The sequence below is a fragment of the Rhinoraja longicauda genome, chromosome 6, assembly GCF_053455715.1.
Source record: "Rhinoraja longicauda isolate Sanriku21f chromosome 6, sRhiLon1.1, whole genome shotgun sequence".
Taxonomy (NCBI): domain Eukaryota; kingdom Metazoa; phylum Chordata; class Chondrichthyes; order Rajiformes; family Arhynchobatidae; genus Rhinoraja; species Rhinoraja longicauda.
The window spans coordinates 69,661,790-69,684,199 of record NC_135958.1 but is presented as its reverse complement, the minus strand read 5'-3'; the positions used below and the strand labels follow the sequence as shown (position 1 = coordinate 69,684,199).

General features: G+C 44.3%; 1 protein-coding gene across 1 annotated transcript in view; it reads right to left on the bottom strand.

Moving 5' to 3' along the window:
* The window catches only part of fscn2b (fascin actin-bundling protein 2b, retinal), a 40,441-nt gene that overhangs the window by 5,057 nt on the left and 12,974 nt on the right, over positions 1 to 22,410 (bottom strand). The window contains exons 2-3 of the mRNA XM_078401274.1: positions 2,087 to 2,243; positions 317 to 438 (exon numbers count right to left, since the gene is read on the bottom strand). Coding sequence (XP_078257400.1) covers positions 317 to 438; positions 2,087 to 2,243 — 279 coding nt within the window. The remainder of the gene's footprint in view (positions 1 to 316; positions 439 to 2,086; positions 2,244 to 22,410) is intronic.

Below are 22,410 nucleotides of genomic sequence, written 5' to 3'. Positions count from 1 at the left end.
TCAGCTAAGATGTTTTTCTTCGGAATGCCACAAGCACATTTTCAATCTACAATTTTAAGTAAGACCTTCCAAATATTTAGTACCGTACTTAACATTTTTCTGTCAAATTGCACCGTGTAATATTATTACCAAATGCAATTACATATTCATGAATTCTATCTATGATTTGATTAAGGCAATTAACCTGATCAAGGCGACAGCCATTGTTAGAATAGATAGATTTTTGAATTGATGCTCATAATTAGTGAAAATGACATAATAAGTCTCATTCCTACATTTATCTTTTTCTTAAGGAGATTCTCCTTGCTTAACTCACCAGCTGAATCGCTCACAGATGCCAGCTGTCCATTTTTCTTTGTACAAACGTATTTGCCATTGTTGGCCTTGAGTGCGATTCTTCTCCCACGCCACACTATTTCAAACATACAGTTGGCATCTCTGGAATTGAAAGCATAAAACAATCCATTTAAAATCTGTGCACATGCCTGACCATCTCTCACCGGGTCCATGTGCTCAGGCTTTTAGACTTTGTGTTAAAAAAAATTGGAAATTATTCCTAGTGTGTAGGATAGAGCTAATGTGTGGAGTGATCACTAGTTGGCACAGACTCGGTGGGCCAAAGGGCCTGTTTCCCACACTGTTTCTCTAAAGATACAGTGAAAGAGATACAGTGTGGAAACAGGCCTTTCGGCCCACTGAAAAAGCGATCACCCCGTACACCAGCACTACCAGCAAAGAGGTCCTTCTACAGTTGTACCGGGCCCTGGTGAGACCGCACCTGGAGTACTGTGTGCAGTTTTGGTCTCCAAATTTGAGGAAGGATATTCTTGCTATGGAGGGCGTGCAGCGTAGGTTCACTAGGTTAATTCCCGGAATGGCGGGACTGTCGTATGTTGAAAGGCTGGAGCGATTGGGCTTGTATACACTGGAATTTAGAAGGATGAGGGGGGATCTTATTGAAACATATAAGATAATTAGGGGATTGGACACATTAGAGGCAGGAAACATGTTCCCAATGTTGGGGGAGTCCAGAACAAGGGGCCACAGTTTAAGAATAAGGGGTAGGCCATTTAGAACGGAGATGAGGAAGAACTTTTTCAGTCAGAGAGTGGTGAAGGTGTGGAATTCTCTGCCTCAGAAGGCAGTGGAGGCCAGTTCGTTGGATGCTTTCAAGAGAGAGCTGGATAGAGCTCTTAAGGATAGCGGAGTGAGGGGGTATGGGGAGAAGGCAGGAACGGGGTACTGATTGAGCGTGATCAGCCATGATCGCATTGAATGGCGGTGCTGGCTCGAAGGGCTGAACGGCCTACTCCTGCACCTATTGTCTATTGTCTATACCCTACACACGAGGAATAATTTACAGTTTTATTTTTACCGAAGCCAATTAACTTCAAACCGGAACACCCGGTGAAAAACCCACACGGTCAGAGGGAGAACATATAAACTCCATACAGACAGCACCCGTAGTCAGGTGCAAACCCAGAACAAACTAAATTGTCAGCTAAAGATAGACACTAAATGCTGGCGTAACTCAGCGGGTCAGGCAGCAACTCTGGAGAGAAGGAATAGATGACGTTTCAGGTCAGAACTCTTCTTCAGACTGAAGGGGTCTGAGGAACTCGTCTGAAGAAGGGTTCCGACCCAAAATGTCACCTATTCCTTTTCTCCAAAGATGCTGTCGTACCCGCTGAGTTACACCAGCATTTTATGTCTATCTTTAGCTGGCAATTTAGTTCAGTTTAGAGATACAGAGAGGAAACAGGCCCTTCGGCCAACTGAGTCAAAGCCAACCATCGATCCCCATACACCAGCACTATCCTACACACTGGGGACAATTAACTTACAACCTGCAAGGATTTGGGATGTGGGAGGAAACGGGAGCATCCGGAGAAAAACACGGTCACAAGAACGTACAAACTCAACATCAACAGCGCCTGTAGTCAGGGTCAAACCCAGGTCTCTGGCGCTGTAAGGCAGCAACTCTAATGCTGTGCCACTGTGCTACCATTGTGCCAACTGATGGTATTAACACGGTGTGACCAGTTTACGTAATTCCTAAGCTCTTTCTGTGAAGGAGATAACTCACACTTCGGTAGCTGTGGATTGGATCCCTCCATGAGCCACCAATGTCCAGAAGTTTCCCGTGTGTGTACGTAAGATACACTTCTTAGTCTCTTTATCAATTTCCATCTGATACGTTTCCTGATGTGTTTCTTCATCCTGGTTGGCGGAGATATTCACGCCTAGCAATAAAACAATTATTAAATTAGATTAGGAGTTGGAAGAAGGATCCTGACCCGAAACGTCACCTATCCATTCCTTCCACAGGTTCTGCCTGACCTGCTGAGTTACTCCAGCATTTTGTGTTTTGCTCAGAATTTCAGCATCTGCAGCTCCCTGTGTCTCTCAATTAAAATAACATCACTTTGGCACCTCCGGGGTATTTAGCGGATGTCATTCAATCTCAGTTTCTTGTGATCACAAAGAGTTTGAAGAAGGGTGTCGATCCAAAACGTCACCCATTCCTTCTATTCAGAGATGCTGCCCGTTCCGCTGAGTTACTCCAGCATTTTGTGTCGACTAACAAAAGACAATTGACAAAGTAACAAAAGTCACCCATTCCTTCTCTCCAGGTCTGAAGAAGGGTCTCGACCAGAAATATCACCCATTCCTTCTCTCCAGAGATGCTGCTTGTCCCACTGAGTTACTCCGGCTTTTTGTGTCTATCTGCGGTTTAAACCAGCATCTGCATTTCTTTCTTACACAAAAGACAATTAGCCTGGATTTAGATTTTAGATTTAGAGATACAGCGCAGAAACAGGCCCTTTGGCTCACCGGGTCCGCGCCGCCCAGCGATCCCCGCACACTAACACTATCCTACACCCACTAGGGACAATTTTTACATTTGCCCAGCCAATTAACCTACATACCTGTACGTCTTTGGAGTGTGGGAGGAAACCGAAGATCTCGGAGAAAACCCATGCAGGTCACGGGGAGAACGTACAAACTCCGTACAGACAGCACCCGTAGTCAGGATCGAACCTGAGTCTCCGGCGCTGCATTCGCTGTAAGGCAGCAACTCTACCCCTGCGCCACCGTGCTGCACGGATGAGGTAACACTGAATAAATACATACTGTAAAAGCCTCTAAAACACCACTATCATTGTCTTGATTTAGCAAATAGCCATTCTTCACTTAATCCTGGGCGGCACAGTGGCGCAGCAGAGCTGCTGCCTTACAGCGCCAGAGACCCGGGTTCGATCCTGACTATGGGTGCTGTATGTACGGAGTTTGTTCTTTCTCCCCGTGACCTGTGTGGATTTTCTCCGAGTGCTCCAGTTTCCTCCCACACTCCAATGATGTAGGTTAATTGGCTTTGTATAATTGTAAATCGTCCCTAACGTGTGTAGGAAAGTGCTAGTGTGCGGGGATCGCTAGTCGGTGTGAACTAGGTAGGCCAAAGGGCCTGTTTCCATGCTGTATCTCTGAACTAAACTAAACTAAACCATCATGGCACTGCTCACTTGATGAGCACCAACTCTTCTCGAACTCAAGTGATCTTTTTTGGGACATTATCATATTTTACCAGCAAGTGGCAGACTGAAAGGTTTCTTAGAAAAATATGAATAGCCATTTACATCCTCAAACTTTTGAAATGCAAACTTGTGGAGATTACCACAGTACAGAACTAAAGAGCTCTAACATATGATTTTAGGTCATCTTTAATATTTTACCATTATATCGACCATATCAAAGGAAGGTTTGGTAGGTTCTTAGTAATATTTAGGGGTTAAATCTTTTTTAAATACATCATTCTTTAAAAATCTGGTTCAGCTCTCCTGTATCTTAGTTATCTTTGTTGTAGACTTTTCTTTGCTGACTCTGTTATGAGTACAGTCTTCAAGGCCTTACAGATGGCTGCACTGGTTAATCCAATGAATAGTCATGGCAGCAGATTAGGCATGAGGGTCTGATATTACAAACAAGGTATTAGGAAACAATGTCACTAAGTGAGAGAAGCCTTTGGAATTTCTCACCTGAAGAGCGGGGTCTTTAAAACTAATTAACCATTCCTGTCTATCCCACCTTAGTCAACACATCTTCAGCAAAGGCAATTTTCCCAGCCATGTAAGGTTCTGATTTAGATCTAGATTTTTAGATTTTAGAGATACAGTGCGGAAACATTTGCCCAACGAGTCCGCGCTGACCATCAATCACCCCGTACACTAGCACTATCCTACACACTAAGGTCAATTTACAGTGGCCAATTAACCTGCAAGTTTTTGGAGTATGGGAGGAAACGGGAGTACCCGGAGAAAACCCACGTTGTCACAGGGAGAACGTACAAACTCAGTATAGACGGCACCCGTGGTCAGGATCGAACCTGGGTCTCTGGCATTGTGAGGCAGCAACTCTACCGCTGCGCCACCGGGTCGCCCCTGATCTGTCCTTAGGCTGTGGACAGAGGCATGGGTAAACTAGTCTTAGACTTCCATTCCTTTCAGCAGCCCAGCCGCTCAGTCAGACTGGAGGCCTGTGACTAGTGGTGTGCCTCAGGGTTTGGTGCTGCGCCTGTTACTGTTTGTTATCTATATCAATGATTTGGATGAGAACATACACGGCAAGATTAGCAAGTTTGCAATGATACAAAAATGGGTGGTTTTGCAGAAAGTGAAGGTGGTTGTGAAAAATTGCAGCAGGATCTTGATCAATTGGCCAAGTGGGCTGAGGAATGGTTGATGGAATTTAATACAGAGAAATGTGAGGTGTTGCATTTTGGAAAGTCTAACATGGACAGGACCTACACAGTGAATGGTATGGCTCTGGAGAGTGTTGTAGAGCAGGTGGGGATCTAGGAGTGCAGGTGCATGGTTTCTTGAAGGTGGAGTCGCAGGTAGATAGGATGGTCAAAAAGGCGTTGACACATTGGCCTTCATCAGTCAGAGTATTGTATAGAAGTTGGGAGGTCATGTTGCAGTTGTATAAGACATTGGTGAGGCCACATTTAGAGTAATGTGTTCAGTTCTGGGTACCATGTTATAGAAAAGATGTTGTCAAGCTGGAAAGGGTACAGAGAAGATTTACAAGAAAGTTGCCAGGGCGAGAGGGACGATCCCAACATTTAAGAAACAGTTAGACTGGTACATGGATAGGATAGGTTGGAGGAATATGGACCAAATGCGGGCAGGTGGGACTAGTATTGCTGGGATATGTTGGGCGGTGTGGGCAAGTTGGGCCGAAGGTTCTGTTTCCGTACTGTATCACTCTATGACTGTGAGCTGCAGCAGAGATTGTGTAACCTCATCTGGTTATCTCACTGGACTGGAGCCGAGTGTTAAACCTATAACCAGGTCCTCACAAAGAATTCTCCCTACTATTCTCCGCACAAACGCAATAGAACCTGACAATTCCCGATATTTACAGTTTTTGTAAAGCTTTAGACCTAGGAAGGCACCGTTATATCTCCTTATTTTGATGCTGAAATATCAGCACTCACATCAACGCTTAAATAATGAAATTATTTTGTTGCACCCTTTGTCATGACACGCTAAGCCATCTCTCCACAAGGGTTTACGTTACAGGGTCAAGAGCAGAGCAGTTTGTTTCAACAATAGTCAAGCAGAGTACACGTTTGATTATCTTACAGCACAAAAGGCCATTCTGCCCATCCGATCCATGCTTTCATGCAGGGTGGCACAGTGGTGCAACGGTATTGCTGCCTCAAAGCGCCAGATACGGATTCGATCCTGACTACGGGTGCTGTCTGTATGGAGTTTGTATGTTCTCCTTGTGGCTGTGTGGGTTTTCTCCGGGTGCCCCGGTTTCCTCCCACACTCCAAGGACGTGCAGGTTTGTAGGTTAATTGGCTTAGGTAAGTTGTAAAAATTGTCCATCGTGTGTTAGATAGTGTACGGGGTGATTGCCGTTCAGTGCGGACTCAGTGGACCCAAGGCCCTGCTTCCGCGCTGTATCTCTAAAGTCTGAAGTAAAGTTCCATTCCACTTCTCTACATTTTTCTGTACCTCTATAAATTACTTTCTTTCACATGTGCCCATCTGCTCCTTTTTGATTCTTTTGCCATTAACCTACACTAAGGGGCAACTTGCAGTAGTATTTTAACCTCCCAGCACATCGTTTGGGGTATGGGAGGAAACCAGATCACCTATGGTTTCATTCACTGATTAATTGGGGCACAGACGTGATCAATGTACGTTCGACTGTATTAAATCGCATCTCATCTGTCATTATAAAAACATTCCGTTTTCTAAGAAATTATTTTGAGCATTACTTCCACAATGGTATAGCCACATAGTTATACAGAACGGAAACAGGCCCTTCAGCCCAACTCGTCCATGCTGATCAAGATGATCCATCTAAGCTCGTCCCATATTTAGGGTGGCAGAGTCGTGCAGCAGTAGAGTTGCTGCCTCACTGGTCCAGAGACCTGGGTTCGATCCTGACTATGGGGTACTGTCTGTACGGAGTCTGTACGTTCTCCCCGTGACCGCGTAGCTCTTCTCAGCATAAGAAGGACCCGTGTTTAACCGAAGCTTGGTTTAAACCAAAGATAGAGACAAAATGCTGCAGTAACTCAGCGGGACAGGCAGCATCTCTGGAGAGAAGGAATGGGTGCTCTGGTTTCCTACTGCACTCCAAAGACATGCAGATTTGTAGGTTATTTGGCTTCTGTAAATTGTAAACTATCCTAGTGTGTAGGATAGAACTAGTGTACAGATGATCTCTGGTTGGCATGGACTCGGTGGGCCAAAGGGCTTGTTTCTACGCTGTATCTCTGGACACTAAACTAAAAAATATATGCCCACATTTGGCCCATATCCCTCTCAATCTTTCCTATCCATGTACCTGTCCAAATGTCTTTCAATTGATGTTAATGTATCTGCCTCAGTTAATTCCTCTAGCAGCTAAAATTATTTTGGACAAAGTGGACGAGGGTTTCTGAAAATAAATGAATATTTACAACAATTGAAGAGTAGAAATTTGTCTTTGGGATCCACAAGTGTCTGATGCTGCATTGGTACCTGTTATAGTCTTTGTTCTGTGGTCAGTCTCTTAGGCTTTCATAGGATAGAGCAGTGGGGGGGGGGGGAGGTATGGTAGCATTGCTTCACTGCTACTGTTCACGTTCAATTTGTATCTCACAATAATCCTCATGGTTCCAGATTATTCAACAAGATGTTGCCAAGTAAGTGGAAGAATCAGACAGACAACACTTACCCAGGCTCAGACTTGACCTGCCTCAGCTGGGGGGAGCCTGGGGTGAGTGCAACTGGCTTCACTGCTCCACTTCAACTTTTGCTCCATCGCAGCACCTTCACCCGAGCTAGAGAGTCTTTGGCACTAATCCATTCAGAAGAACCTTCATATTGACGGTATCACAAAATGCTGGAGTCACTCAGCGGGTCAGGCAGCATCTCAGGAGAGAAGGAACGGGTGACGTTTCGGGTCGAGACCCTTCTTCAGACTGATGTCAGGGGAGGGGGTGATAGTTCCTCTGTCCCTCTCTTTCCCCTCCCCTTCCCAGTTCTCCCACTGTCGTCCTGTCTCCAACTACAACCTATCTTTGTCCCGCTCCCGCCCCCTCCCGACATCAATCTTAAGAAGGGTCTCGACCCGAAACGTCACCCATTCCTTCTCTCCCGAGATGCTGCCTGACCCACTGAGTTACTCCAGCATTTTGTGATACCTTCAATTTGTACCAGCATCTGCAGTTATATTCATACACTTCAGATTGACGGGGTGCTCATGTTCATAAGTGATACCAGCAGAGTTAGGCCATTTGGCCCATCAAATCTATGCCATTTAATCATGGTTGATCTATCTTTCCCTCTTAACCCCATTCTCCTGCTTTCTCCACATAAACCCTGACACCCATACTAATCCAGAATCTATCAAACTCTGCTGTAAAAATATCCATTGACTTGGTCTCCACAGCCGTCTGTGGCAAAGAATTCCACAGATTCACCATCCTGCACTATTGTTAGAATTGCTTTCAGTTAAAATGTTAAACTTAAATCCTGCCATGTGGATATAAAATCTATGGGCAGGACTTAAGTTCAGCACTATTTGGGGAAGAAAAGATAAGATTATGAGATGAATAGATAAGATCAAGATAGATAAGATCATGAGAGGAATAGATAGGATAAATGCGCAGTCTTTTACCCAGAGCAGGGGAATCAAGAACCAGAGGGCATAGGTTTAAGATGAGGGTGAAGGGAAAGATTTAATAGGAACCTGAGGGGCAACTTCTTGACACTATGGTTCGTAGGTATGTGCAACAAGCTGTCGGAGGAGGTAGTTAAGGCAGGTACCATCACACGTTAAAAAAACATTTGGATAGGTACATGGTTAGGACTGGTTTAGAGGCCCATGGGCCAAATGCAGGCAGATGGGACTAGTATAGATGGGGTGTGTTGGTTGGTTTGGGCAAGTTGGGTCGAAGGGCCTGTTTCCTCGCTGTGTGACTCTATGACTGAAAGGAAGAGGAATGAATGGTGAATGAGAAGAAGAGCTGACTACCCATTCCTCCAACCACCCCCACCCCCCGCTCCCCGCAGATCCTTATCCAATCGATATCTTCCACTGAAAATACTTCTCAAACGGTTTGGAAGAACTGGAGCTCAGAAATGAACAAAACCTCAAAGAAAGAGGGGGGAGATAGGGGTGTAAATAAAAAATAATTTTTAAAACAAAAGAACAGAAAACTTTTGAGGTGTGAGCCACCCAAACTATGAAATGCCAACTCCTAGCCATGCATTGCACATTTTTGTCCACTGTGTTACGTCATCGTATATTTACAAGGGTCTCGATCCGAAACGTGACCCATTCCTTCTCTTCAGAAATGCTGCCTGTCCCGCTGAGTTACTCCAGCTTTTTGTGTCTATCTTCCATTTACAATGAACCATCCATTCTCCCTCCACTTAAAACCCTTTCTCCGTGCAACTTATTCTGTCTCTCAAACCTGCCCTTTGATTCTTGCTGCCTCTCACCAATGCTTACGTCAGCTGATTAACCTACCAGCATGTCTATGGGTTGTGGGAGGAAACCAGAGCAACCTGAGGAAACCAATGCGGTCACGGAGCAAATGTGCAAACTGCAGATAGCTCCTGAGGTCAGGGTCAAACCCCAGTCCCCGGAGTGGTAAGACACTCACTGTTGCACCATCTTGCTGACTAATACAAGCCGAATTCAAGTGGAGTTTTTTTTCATTTTGCCTAAGAGGCTAATTAAAGACAATGGGCTTGCGAACATTCCCAAGGATGTGGGGAACAGTACACCACTTCCTAACAGGAGTATAATTACAGTCCACTTCAGACTCTGTCAGAAGGTTACAAATCTTTTGCATTCTGTTCTGAAGGACGCGTCGCCAGAACAAAGAGGGTCCTGACATCGGGGGATTGCTATGTACAAAGTGGATACCAGCTTGGGGGAGCCACTGAGAACAAAGATGGACCCGGCATCGGGGGATTGCCGTGTACAAAGAGGGTACCAGCTTGGGGAAGCCACTGAGAACAAAGATGGACCCGGCGTGGAGAGCCACTGAGAACAAAGATGGACCCGGCATCGAGGGATCGCCGTGAACAAAGAGGATCCCAGCTTGGGGGAGCCACTGAGAACAAAGATGGACCCGGTGTGGGATTTCACCGTGACACGTCACATGTGATAATAAAGCATAAAGTATCAATCAATCGAGTGCACGTCTTCCTGACCATTCCCACTGCAATGGTCACTTCAGGTCAACATTTCTTGCCACTTATCAGCTCAGTGAAAGAAGCACAAGATGTTGTTGTTCCAATCAATCAAATCATTTTATCACATACAGAACCAGCTATGTGACAACCTGTTGAATAAAGTCGGGTCATGGTTAGTTTTGAAAATGTTATAGAGAGTCATTGAGTCACAGAGTGATACAGTGTGTTAACAGGCCCTTCGACCCAACTTACCCACACCAGCCAACATGTATGTCCCAGCTACATTAGTCCCACCTGCCAGCATTTGGTCCATATTTCTCCAAACCTATCCTATCCATGTACCTATCTAAATGCTTTTAAATGTTGGGATAGTCCCAGCCTCAACTACCTCCTTTGGCAGCTTGTTCCATACAGCCACTACTCTTTGTGTGAAAATGTTACCCCTCAGGTTCCTATTAAATCTTTTCCACTTCACCTTAAACATATATCCCCTGGTCCTCAATTCACCTACCCTGAGCAAGAGACTCTGTGCATCTACCCATCTATTCCTCTCATGATCTTATACACCTCTACAAGATCACCCCTCATCCTCCTGCGCTCCAAGGAATAGAGCCCCAGCCTACTCAACCTCTGCCTATAGCTCACACCCTCTAGTCCTGGCAACATCCTCATAAATCTTCTCTCTAACCTTTCCAGCTTCACAACATCTTTCCTATAACACGGTGCCCAGAACTGAACACAATACTCGAAATGTGGCCTCACCAACATCTTATACAACTGCATCATGACCTCCCAACGTCTATACTCAATGCTCTGGCTGATGAAGGACAATGTGCCAAAAGCCTTTTTGACCACCCGATCTACCTGCGACTCCACCTTCGGTGAGCTATGCACCTGCACTCTTAGATCCCTGCTCTACAACACTACTCAGAGCCCTACCATTCACTGTGTAGGTCCTGCCCATGTTGGACTTGCAACATCTCACATTTTACTGTGTTAAATTCCATCAACCATTCCTCAGCCCACTTGGCCAATTGATTAAGATCCTTGATGTTATTCAACTTTTTGCTGTGCGAGATTCAATCGATGTACTTTGAATAGTTTGTATTGTCACCAATTTACTCGGCTCACGGACACTGCAGATCTGAAATTGAAACAGGATTATTCTGTAGATTGTCAACAATAGATGCTTGTTTTTCCATCTTGTGCCTCCTGTTGGGCTGACCTGTAAATTATTGTCCATCTAGAGAGCAATTCAGCTGAAAAAATCTGAATGAACATTGTTCTTCCAAACCATTTGCCTGGGAATTATTTTCAGTGCAGGATTTAGATTAGATTAGTTTATTGTCATATGCACTAGGATACAATGAAATTCCTTGTTCCCATGAAGCTCACAGAGTAAGTAGTACTAGACCAAGTGGACTCGTTGGGCCCAAACCTCTCCTGCATTGGTGCAGGACCCTCTCCTCCCCCCTCCCTTCCCTCCCCCCTTCCCTCCCCCCCTCCCTCCCTCCCCCCCTCCCTCCCTCCCCCCCTCCCTCCCCCCTCCCTCCCCCCTCCCTCCTCCTCCCCCCCCCCACTCCATCCTCCCTCCACACCCCTCCCTCCCCCATCCCTCCCTAGGAGATAGATTTAAACTTAAAATGTGAATAACTTAAAAAATATAACACCGATTTCAATGAAACGTCTTCCATTAGCACCAAAGGAACGGCGGTGAGTAAGGTGGACCTAAAATTGTCGCGCTATCGTGTACCGTTTTGGCTGTAGTTCAGGAACAAACAAACAAACGAGGGTTTTAGTATACAGATATGTACCGTAATGATGAATAAATACAATCATGAGTGCTAAACAGCAGAATGGTGCAAAATCCTTGTAAAGCTAAAGAATATTAAAGTATAATAACAGGATAACTGAATGAGGTAGAGTTAAGAGTAAGAATACGCGACTGCACCTCAGATATGGGCTGCGAAAGATGTGAATGGTTCAGAGGCCAGATAGTGGCACAGCGGTCGAGTTGCTGCCTTACAGTGCCAGTGCCCGGGTTTGATCCTGACTATGGGTGCTGTCTGTGTGGTTTGTACGTTCCCCCCCGTGACCTGCTTGGGTTTTCACCGGGTGCTCCGACTTCCTTCCACACTCCAAAAACGTACAGATTTGCAGGCTAATTGGCTTGAGTAAAAAACAAACTGTAAAATTGTCCCTACAATTAGTAGGGACAATTAGGATAGTGCTAGTGTGTGGGGAGCACAGGTCGGCGCGGACTCGGTAGGCCGGAGGGTCTTTATCCACGCTGCATCTCTAAACTAAACCAAACTAAACTAAAAAGCATTGAGGAAGAAGCTGAAAGCTTGAGCTGTAGGTCTTGACGTTCGGCGATACATGTCTTACTTGCACAGGGTCATCCTTCTTGAAAGACTTGGATTTGGACATCAGTGCGTCTCCCTATTCCTCCAAACTGTTTAGTTTACTACAGAGATACAGCATCGAAATAGGCCCTTCGGCCCATCCCGACCACCGATCACCCATTCACACTAGTTCCATGTTATTCCAAATTCTCTTTCACTTCCTACACATTTGGAGCAATTTTTTATAGAGGCCAATTATCCTACAAAAACCCACAGGATTTTGCGATGTGGGAGGAAAATGGAGCACCTGGAGGCAATCCATGCAGCAGCCACGGGGAGAACGTGCAGACTCCACACAGAGAGCACCCAAGGTCAGGATCGAACCCGAACTAACGCTGCGAGGCAGCAGCTTTACTTTGGACTTTAGATTTTGGAGATACAGCGTGAAAACAGGCTCTTCCACAGACCAGGTCCGTGCCGACCAGCGATCACCCCGTACACGAGCACAATCCTACGCACTAGGGACAATTTACAATTTACAGAAGCCAATTAACCAACCAACCTATACATTCTCACAGTGACCACGTGGGCTTTCTCAGGTGCTCCAGTTTCCTTCATCACCACCTTATTTTCCTACGTTGCTCCTTTCTGGAAACTATGGACTTGGACTCCTCAGTCTCTCTATTCATCAACCTTTCTTAGTGCCCTGCCATTTATCGTGTCTTATCCTTAGTTGATTGATCGATTGAAACGTACAGTATGCCCCACATTTTGCATCCACTCCCTACACACTAAACTCCCGCATGTCTTTTGAAATATGTGCAAAGAACAGAGAACCCAGAGGAAACCAATGCAGTCATAGGGAGAACATTCTTTTAGTTTAGAGATACAGCATGGAAACAGACCCTTTGGCCTATTCTGTCCACACTGACTATTAATCATTGACACTAGTTCTATGTTATCCCACAATCTCATCCACTCATTACACATTCGGGGCAACTTTCAGAGGCCAATTAACCTAAAAACCTGCACATCTTTTGGGAAGTGGTATAAACTACAGCACCCAGAGGAATCCCAAGTGGAGAATGTCACAAACTCCACACAGATAGCACCCGAGGTCAGGATCGAACCTGATGCTGAGTGCCAGTGGCTCTGCCGCCTCCAAATTGCAAAATACTATGTATTAATATGTTGATATCCCAAAAATGTTGACATTTCAAATGTTGATATCCCAAAAATAAGACATTTCACCCATGTCAGGATTTAAAGTCCTCTTTAGCACTTGAATGGAGAAATTGGCCTGGTGTCATCGAGATTAGCCGCTGCCATTTCTCCCTCACCGTTCTTTACACAGACTTTGTTTTCTCAGCAGATTCACTTTGGTATGAATGTTATACCTCCTCCAGCTCATAGGTTAAAGGGTTTTTATCCACAAACACTCCAATTAGAATAATAAAGATTGATGTTGATAGATTCAGTGGTATTTTTTTTTTAAACTTTGTTTAAAGGTTAAGTGGAGTGGTTGGTTAGGTAAGAGTTGTAAATCCATGTAGTGTATGCGTGCGAATGTTTGTAAGCCCATTACCTTCGGACAGAATCTGATGTGCAATGCAAAATTATAATCATCTTTGTCACGAGACTGGATTAGCTACTTTTCTACATTAGGCGCAGTGGCAGTAGATTGGTCTGCAAATCACCATGCTACAGGAGAAAGCTTTTGATGCAGGAAATCTCTATAATATAAATACAGGCTGGTAAATCTTTGAGCTCCTTCCCACTTCTGCCATCCCAATTCCAAAGACGTGCAGGTTTGTAGATTAATTGGCTTCTGTAAATTGCCCTTCGTGTGTAGGAGGAGAAAGTGAGATGACATAGAACTGGTGTGTAGGTGATCGATGGTTGTCGTGGACCCGGTGGGACGAAGGGCCCGTTTCCACACTGTATCTCTAAACTAAAACAGAAAAAAAAACACTACACACTTGTAAAGAAAATAGGACAAAGATGTAACACAGTCAAAGTTACAGAGAAGTTATCAGAAAATCAACAAAGGTTTGGCCAGAGGAAATACTCAGGGTGACAGATGGACAGATAACCAGAGTTAATCAAGAAGTAATCAGTTATATGTGGGGTGCGGGGGGGGGGGGAGGAGGAGAGAGAGTATAAGCCCATTATACAGCGATCGAGAACAGTGGGAAGTAAAACATATTTGATGGATAAGGAAGACATCATAACTCATGGGTAACAAGTGGATTACTGTAAAACACAGAACAAGCAAGCTTGTTGCTTTGAAACCACATGGAAAATTTAACCTATGATCCAAGAAACTGTGTTTCAGGGCTGGACTCAAGTTATTATGGTGATTAGTGTAATCTGCTCCCCATCCCTAAATATGTGCATCTCGCCCTCCTATCCTTAACTATATCCTGGCTTTATACCTGCAGGGAGTCCAGCTGAGTGTTGACAGAACTCATTATCCGTTGGCTGCCAGATTTGCCTGCGACTTAAACTCACAAATTCAGCAATTTACAAGCAGAGCTGTAAGTCCCTGAGATAGCGGCAGTGCGCGACCTTGACCATGAAACAACAATTCCGCATGCTTCTCGCAGGAATGCCAACAGTTACTTTTGTTACTATTGAAATTCGGGATACAAGCTGATCTGAATTAAAAGGAAAAACCCAGTGTTACACTAAACCATTGTCTTGTGTCTTTGGAATAATGTGCAATCAGTAATAATCTGGTCAGGAGACAAAAACCCTCGTGGACATTCAGAAGTTACCATGGGCTCCACTCAACTTGGCTCAAAGGGAAACAAATTTTTCTAGTTAATTTAATAAATGTATTTTGTTTTGAGGTCTTTGGGAATCCACATCTGCTACAGTTGAATCCTAAAAAGGGCAGGCCCAACTCATGAACTGTGGCTCGTCGGTAGTTGCTGCCTTACAGAGCCAGAGATCCGGGTTCGATCCTGATTGCTGGTGTTGTCTGTACAGAGCTTGTTCTCCCCATGACCACGTGAGTTTTTCTCCAGGTGCTTCAGTTTCCTCCAACACTCCAAAGATGTACAGGTTTGTAGGCTAATTGGCTTCGGTAAAGTTTGTAAATTGTCCCTAGCGTGTAGGATAGTGCTAGTGTACGGGGAGGAGGAGGAGGGAGGAGAGGGTGCTGCACCAATGCAGGAGAGGTTTGGGCTCAACGGGTCCACTTGGTCTAGTATACATTAAAAACAAGAGAGTGACTAGGGAGTGGGTAGAACCACTCAAGGATAAAGGAGAGAATTTATGCTTGGAGTCAGAAGATGGAGGCGAAGTACCACACATGTAATTTGCACCGATATTCTTCAAGGGGAAAGAGATGATAAATAGTGAGATCAGTGTGGGGTATACTAATATAACAGGACATTTTGAGATCAAGAAGTGGACAGTGATGGGTCTTTTGAAGAGCATTAAGTTGGATGTCTAGGGGCTGATGGAAGCTATCCCAGGTTATTGAGCGAGGCTAGAGAAGAGATTGCTAAAGCCTTGACAAAGATCTTTGCCTCCTCTATAGCCATAGGGGAGATCCTGGAGGAGTGGAGAATAGCTAATGTTGTTCCCGTGTTTAAGATGGGAAACGGGGATAATCCAGGAAACTACGTGCCTGAGTCTCACATGAGTGGTGTGGAAGCTGTTGCAGAGTATTCTTAGGAATAGGATTTACTTGCATTTGGAAGGGAATGGGCTAATTATGGACAGACAGCATGGCTTTGTCCGGGCAAGAAGGTGACAAAGGGAAGTGGATGTTGGCTACATGGACTTTAATTTGACATTTGACAATGTCCCTGCTGGTAGGCTGATCCAGAAGATTAAAGAGGCAAGGAACCCATGGTGACCTGGTATTTTGGATTTAGAACTGGTTTATCCACAGAAGACAGAGGATAATGGTGGAAGGGTGTCTTTCTGGCTGGAGGTCTGTGACTATACGTTTTCGGCCAGGGTCGGTGTTGGACCCTGTATTGTTTGTGTCATACCTGCATGAAAATGTAGATGGGTTTGTGAGCAAGTTTGTAGATGGTACAGCAATTGGTACAAAATGTGTAGGAAGGAAATGAAAATGCTGGTTTACACCAAAGATAGACACAAAATGCTGGAGTAACTTAGCAGACTTCTTTGTTATTTGCAACGGTACCACTTGCTGCAGATAAGCACAAAATGCTGGATCAACTCAGCTGGTCAGGCAGCATCTCTGGAGAAAAGGAGTCTGTGGTGTTTCGGGTTTAAACCCTTCTTCAGGCTCTGACGTTTCTGGGCCGAACCCAACCACCTACTCCTTTTATCCAGAGATGCTGCCTGATCAGCTGAGTTAATACAGTATTTTGTGTCGATCTGGAGCAAGTGGTACCGTTGCAAACAACAAAGAAGTCTGCTGAAGGATTCAATGGGATATAAATTAGTTACAGATACGGGTGGAGAAATGGCAGATGAAGTTTGATCCAGGCAAGTATGAGCTGTTCTGAGGTTAAATGTATTGGGAAAATATACACTTAATGCAGAAGGATCTTAGAGAACAAGTGGAGCTCCTTGATAGTAGCACCAAGTAGATAGAGTGGTAAAGAAGGTGTATTGGTATAGGTCAGGGAATAGAATATGAGAATCAGGAAGTCGTATTGCAGCAATATAAAACTTTTCGTTAGACCATATTTCCAATATTGAGTGCAGTTCTGATCGCTCCATTATGGGAAGGACGTGGAGGCTTTGAAGAGGGTGCAGTGGAGGTTTATTAGGATGCTCCCTGGATTAGTTTAGTTTATTGTCACCGAGGTACATTGAAAAGCTTTTGTTGCAAGCTGACCAGTCAGCGGAAAGACAATACGTGATTACAATCGAACCATTCACAGTGCACAGATACATGATAAGGGAATAACGTTTAGTGCAAGATAAAGCCAGTCAAAGATAGTCTGAGGGTCACCAATGAGGTAGATCGTAGTTCAGGACTGCTCTCTAGTTGCGGTAGGATGGTTCAGTTGCCTGATAACAGCTGGAAAGAAACTGTGCCTGAATCTGGAGATGTGCGTTTTCACACTTCTGTACCTTTTGTCCGATGGGAGAGGGGAGGAGAGGAAACTAGTCCTTGAGGCAGCGTGAAGTGTAGATGGAGTCAATGGAAGGGAGGTTGGTTTGCATTGTACATAGTGCTCCAGATACGGTCTCACCCTTTTTTCCAAGGGTGGAAATGTCAATTACTAAATGGCATAGATGTAAGATGAGAAGGGGATGGTTTAAAAGAGATGTGTGGAGTAAGAGTTTTTACACTCAGAGATCAGGAAGTGCCTTGAATGTTCTGGCAGGGATCGTGATGGAAGCAGATACAATGATGGAACTTAAGAGGCATTTAGTGAGGCACGTGAATAGACAGGGAAAAGAGGGTTGTAGATCATGTGCAGGCAGAAAGGATTAGTTTAACTGAAAACAGAACATGGAACTTCACAGCACAGGAACAGGTGGTTTTGGCCCACGGTGTCTCCTCTGCCCGCACATGATTCATATCCCTCCATTCTATGCTAGGCCTTTAAGTGGCTAAATGCCACTGTCGTATCTGCTTCCACCAGCAGCCCTGTCAGCACATTCCAAGCACTCACGCTCAGTGTGAAAATACTTGCCCCTTTCATCTGAAAGCAATGCCCTTTATTCTTTGATATTGCTGCCCTGGGAGAAAGTGTCTGTATCTATGCCTCTCACAATTTGGCATCATGTACCGCACAGTCATTGTGGACTGAAGGGCCTATTCCTGTACTGTACTGTTCTATGTCTAAAAATGGATCTCATTGCATTGGTTTTATTAACTGGAAACAGATGAAATGAGTTCTGTTTTCCACCATTGCATGTTTCTGTTTTCCACCATTGCAGATGCTTGTTTAAAGCGAAGATAGACACAAAAAGCTGGAGTAACTCAGCAGGGATAGGCAGCGTCTCTGGAGAGAAGGAATGGGTGACGTTTCGAGTCGAGACCCTTCTTCAGACCATTGTATGTTGGATACAGATTTCCAAGAGGCATTGGCAGAGGCCTTGCTTGCATTGCAAGTTATTATTAAAAATGAAAATTCATGTATACACTTGTGATATGGGTGGTAATTGTTCTGAAATGGGAAACAGAGAGAAGGATAAAGGAAACACTGATATAACATGCGGGACCACAGGATTTGAGGGGTTGCCTTGGGCTATATATTAATGACAAATGAAGGAAGAGAAAGTTGCTTGTGCATGTATGGAGAAAATAAAATGGAGTTACATCCTTCTCATTTAGAAGGATGAGAGGAGATCTTATCGAAACGTATAAGATTATTAAGGGGTTGGACACGTTAGAGGCAGGAAACATGTTCCCAATGTTGGGGGAGTTCAGAACAAGGGGCCACAGTTTAAGAATAAGGGGTAGGCCATTTAGAACTGAGATGAGGAAAAACCTTTTCAGTCAGAGAGTTATGAATCTGTGGAATTCTCTGCCTCAGAAGGCAGTGGAGGCCAATTCTCTGAATGCATTCAAGAGAGAGCTGGATAGAGCTTTTAAGGATAGCGGAGTCAGGGGGTATGGGGAGAAGGCAGGAACGGGGTACTGATTGAGAATGATCAGCCATGATCACATTGAATGGCGGTGCTGGCTCGAAGTGCTGAATGGCCTCCTCCTGCACCTATTGTCTATTGTCTATTGTCTACTGTAAATTAAGAAGGAAGCTACAGGGGACACAGACAGACTAACTAAATAGAACAGCAGTGGCAGACAGAGATTGTGGTAAAGTCACTTTAGAATCTGAGAAAGACATTTAAACTCATGAATAACAAGTGGCTGATTGCTAAACCCATACCAAACAATCTTCCGCTGTGAAACACAGTGGGTAAACACCCCTCCTGGACAACTTTGTACACTGGAAATGTATATTGATCTTAGCCAGGTTGCATAAATTAAGTTTGTACTCAGTCTGAAGAAGGGTCTGACCCGAAATGTCACCTATTCCTTTTCTCCAGAGATGCTGCCTGGCCCGCTGAGTTACTCCAGCATTTTGTGTCTATCTTCAGTATAAACCAGCATCCGCAGTTCCTTCCCATGCATTTCAAAATAAGAGGTTGTTCATTTAAGGTCGAAATGAGAAGGAATTTCTTCTTTCTTAGGGTCATTGATCCAAGAATTCTCTACCCTAGAGAGCTTTGAAAATCAAGGCATTGAATGTACCCAAGGCTGAGAGAAGTTTTTAAATCAACAGGGGAAACAAATGTATGTGGAACCGACAGAAAATACCAACAGAAAATTGAAGGTCGATATAAGATCAATCAGAATGATGTTATTGAAAAGCCGAACAGGTCCATGGCTCTTATAGTCGATCCCTGGTCCTATTCCTTATGTTCATATGGTCAAAGAATAGTGGACAGATAGTACAAAATTCTCAAAACCCAAATGGGGGTTTTGTACCAAAGATAGACAGAAAAAGCTGGGGTAACTCAGCGGGTCTGGCAGCATCTCTGGAGAAAAGGAATAGGTTATGTTTCGGGTCGAGGCCTTTCTTCAGACTGACCTATCATCAGACAAAGGGAAATGAGAGATATAGAAGAAATTAGTGAAAGATATGCAAAAAAAGTAATGATGGTAAAGGAAACAGGCCATTGTTGGCTGTGGTCTAGGTGAAAACGAATTACAGACAATGAGACTCAACAACACAACTTTGAAGCTAGAACAACGGCTTAGGTGGGGGAGAGACGGAGAGAGAGGGAATGCAAGGGTTACTTGAAGTTAGAGAAATCAATATTCATACCACTGAAATTGCCCAAGCGAAATATGAGGTACTGTTTGCGTTTGTTCCAATTTGCGTTTGGCCTCACACTGACAAAAATTGGGTTATCAAAATGTTTAAGATTGAGACTTTTGCAATGAATAGGTTGAAGGTTCATAGAGGGCAGATAAATAGAGTTGAGCTACATATCAGCCACAGTTTAATTGCTGATTCCCTCTTTTGGAATGTGAATAGTTTTATCAAGTAGATAACTGATAAATGATTCAGTGTAAGGTGACCCAGGAAGGTGTTGCTATGTATTTTACAAAGAACTGTTTGTGCTCACAGGCTCGTTCACCCCAGTTTTTTAATATTTTCTTAGTGTAACTATTTCAGGATTGTAAGGAAGAGTTCTGGCGTGTGAGCAGGAAAAACTGATTGCTTTCATTGAGCTTCCCAGTCGTACTAAAATAATTGCACAGTGCTTGAAAGATAACTGAGCCCTGCATTTTCACCACGTTAGATGAGATGTTGTTGTTCGGACACATACAGGACTTAAAAATTATTTTTGTCCTTGATATTTTATAAAGAGCACAAATCGGTTAAATATTGCAAGTTTGAAGCTCATATGAGCACTACGAATTTGCACATGTTGACTATTGTTGACAATAGAATCATAGAACTGTACAGCACAGAAATAGGTCCTTTCAGCCCATCTTGTCCCTGCTGAATGTGAAGCCCATCTATGCTTATCCCATTTATCTGCACTAGACCCTTACCCCTCAATCCCCTTACTATCCAAGACTAAACAACTTTCCAACATCGTAATTGTATTTGCTTCCACAACCTCCTCTGGCAGCTTGTTCCCTATATTCACCACCCTCTTGTGCGAAAAACTTACCATCTTCTTTAAATTTCTTCCCATATATCTTAAACCTGTGCCGTCTCGTTCAAAAAAATTCTGACTACCTAAGCTATCTATAGTCCTCGTAATTTTATAAACATGTAAGCTTATGGGCGGCACAGTGGTGTAGCGATAGAGCTGCTGCCTTACAGCGCCAGAGACCCGGGTTCGGTCCTGACTATGGGTGCTATCTTCATGGAGCTTGTACGTTCTCCTTGTGACCGCATAGGTTTTTATCCGGGTGCTCCGGTTTCCTCACACATTCTAAAGATGTATGTTTGTAGGTTAATTGGCTTCTGTAAAACAGTAAATTGTCTTGTGTTAGTCGCTGGTCGGCATGGACTCGGTGGGCTGTGGGGTATGTTTCCACGCTGTATTGCCAAAGTCTAAAGTCTAAGGACTAAAGTCACCTTCCTGTCGTGTGGTGACCAGAACTGTATACAATACTATAAGCGTGGCCTAACCAATGTTTTGTACAGCTGTAAATGGTTTCCCAACTCTTGTACTCAGCGCCTCAGCCTAAGAACGCAAGCATGCCAAGTGTATGTTTCTCTACCCTATCCACCTGTGTCACCACTTTTGAGGTGCTATGGGCATGCACCCCCAAGTTCTCTAACTCAATGCTTCTATGGCCCCTGCCATTTACTCTCTCAGTCCTACCAGAATTTGACTTGTCAACCTGCATTATCTCACACTTGTCTGAAATAAAGTCCAGCTGCCGCCACTGTGCCCAATTTTCCAGATGATCAAGGCCCAGTTATGCTTTTGACAACTTTATCAGATGCAACTCCACCATTTGTGATGATGCCTGCAAATTTACTGCTTATTCCCCCCTACATTCTCATCCAATTCTGGCTTTATGATCATAGTCATAGAGTCAAACAGCGCGGAAACAGGCCCTTCGGCCCAACTTGCCCATGCCAACCAATATGTCCCAAGTAACACTAATCTCATCTGCCTGGATTTGGCCCATATCCCTCTAAACCTATCCTATCCATGTACCTATCTAAATGTTTCTTAAACATTGCGAAAGCACCTATCTCCCTGGCAGCTTGTTCCACACACCCACCACCCCTTGTGTAAAAAAGTTACCCCTCAGGTTCCTTTCAAAGCTTTCGCCCCTCACCACGAACCTATGTTCAAGAGAGAGCTAGAATGCATTCAAGAGAGAGCTAGATAAAGCTCTTAAGGATAGCGGAGTATGCATTCAAGAGAGAGCTAGATAGAGCTCTTAAGGATAGCGGAGTCAGGGGGTATGGGGGGAAGGCAGGAAGGCAGGAACGGGGTACTGATTGAGAATGACTGATTGATTGAATGGCGGTGCTGGCTCAAAGGGCCGAATGGCCTCCTCCTGCACCTATTGTCTATTGTCTATTGTCTATGTGCTCTGGTTCTCAATTGCCCTACAAGAGATTCTGTGCATTTACACGATCTATTCCTCTCATGATTTTGTATACCTCCATAAGATCATCTTTGCTTTAGAAATATGACGGCTTTTTCAGTGTTGTTTGTTATCTGAGGATTACTTATGAGCCGTGGCGACGATTGATCGCTCAAGTTCTTTAGCCATTTCATGGTAACATGAGAGAGTGTTGCTGTCTACTTAAATGCTGAGCACTTCTCAGTCTACGGATCAGCCATTAGCCAAGAGCAATTTGACGAATTATGATACGTTTCATGAGTGGGAGGATTCTTCCAAGCTGAGTGGAAATTTC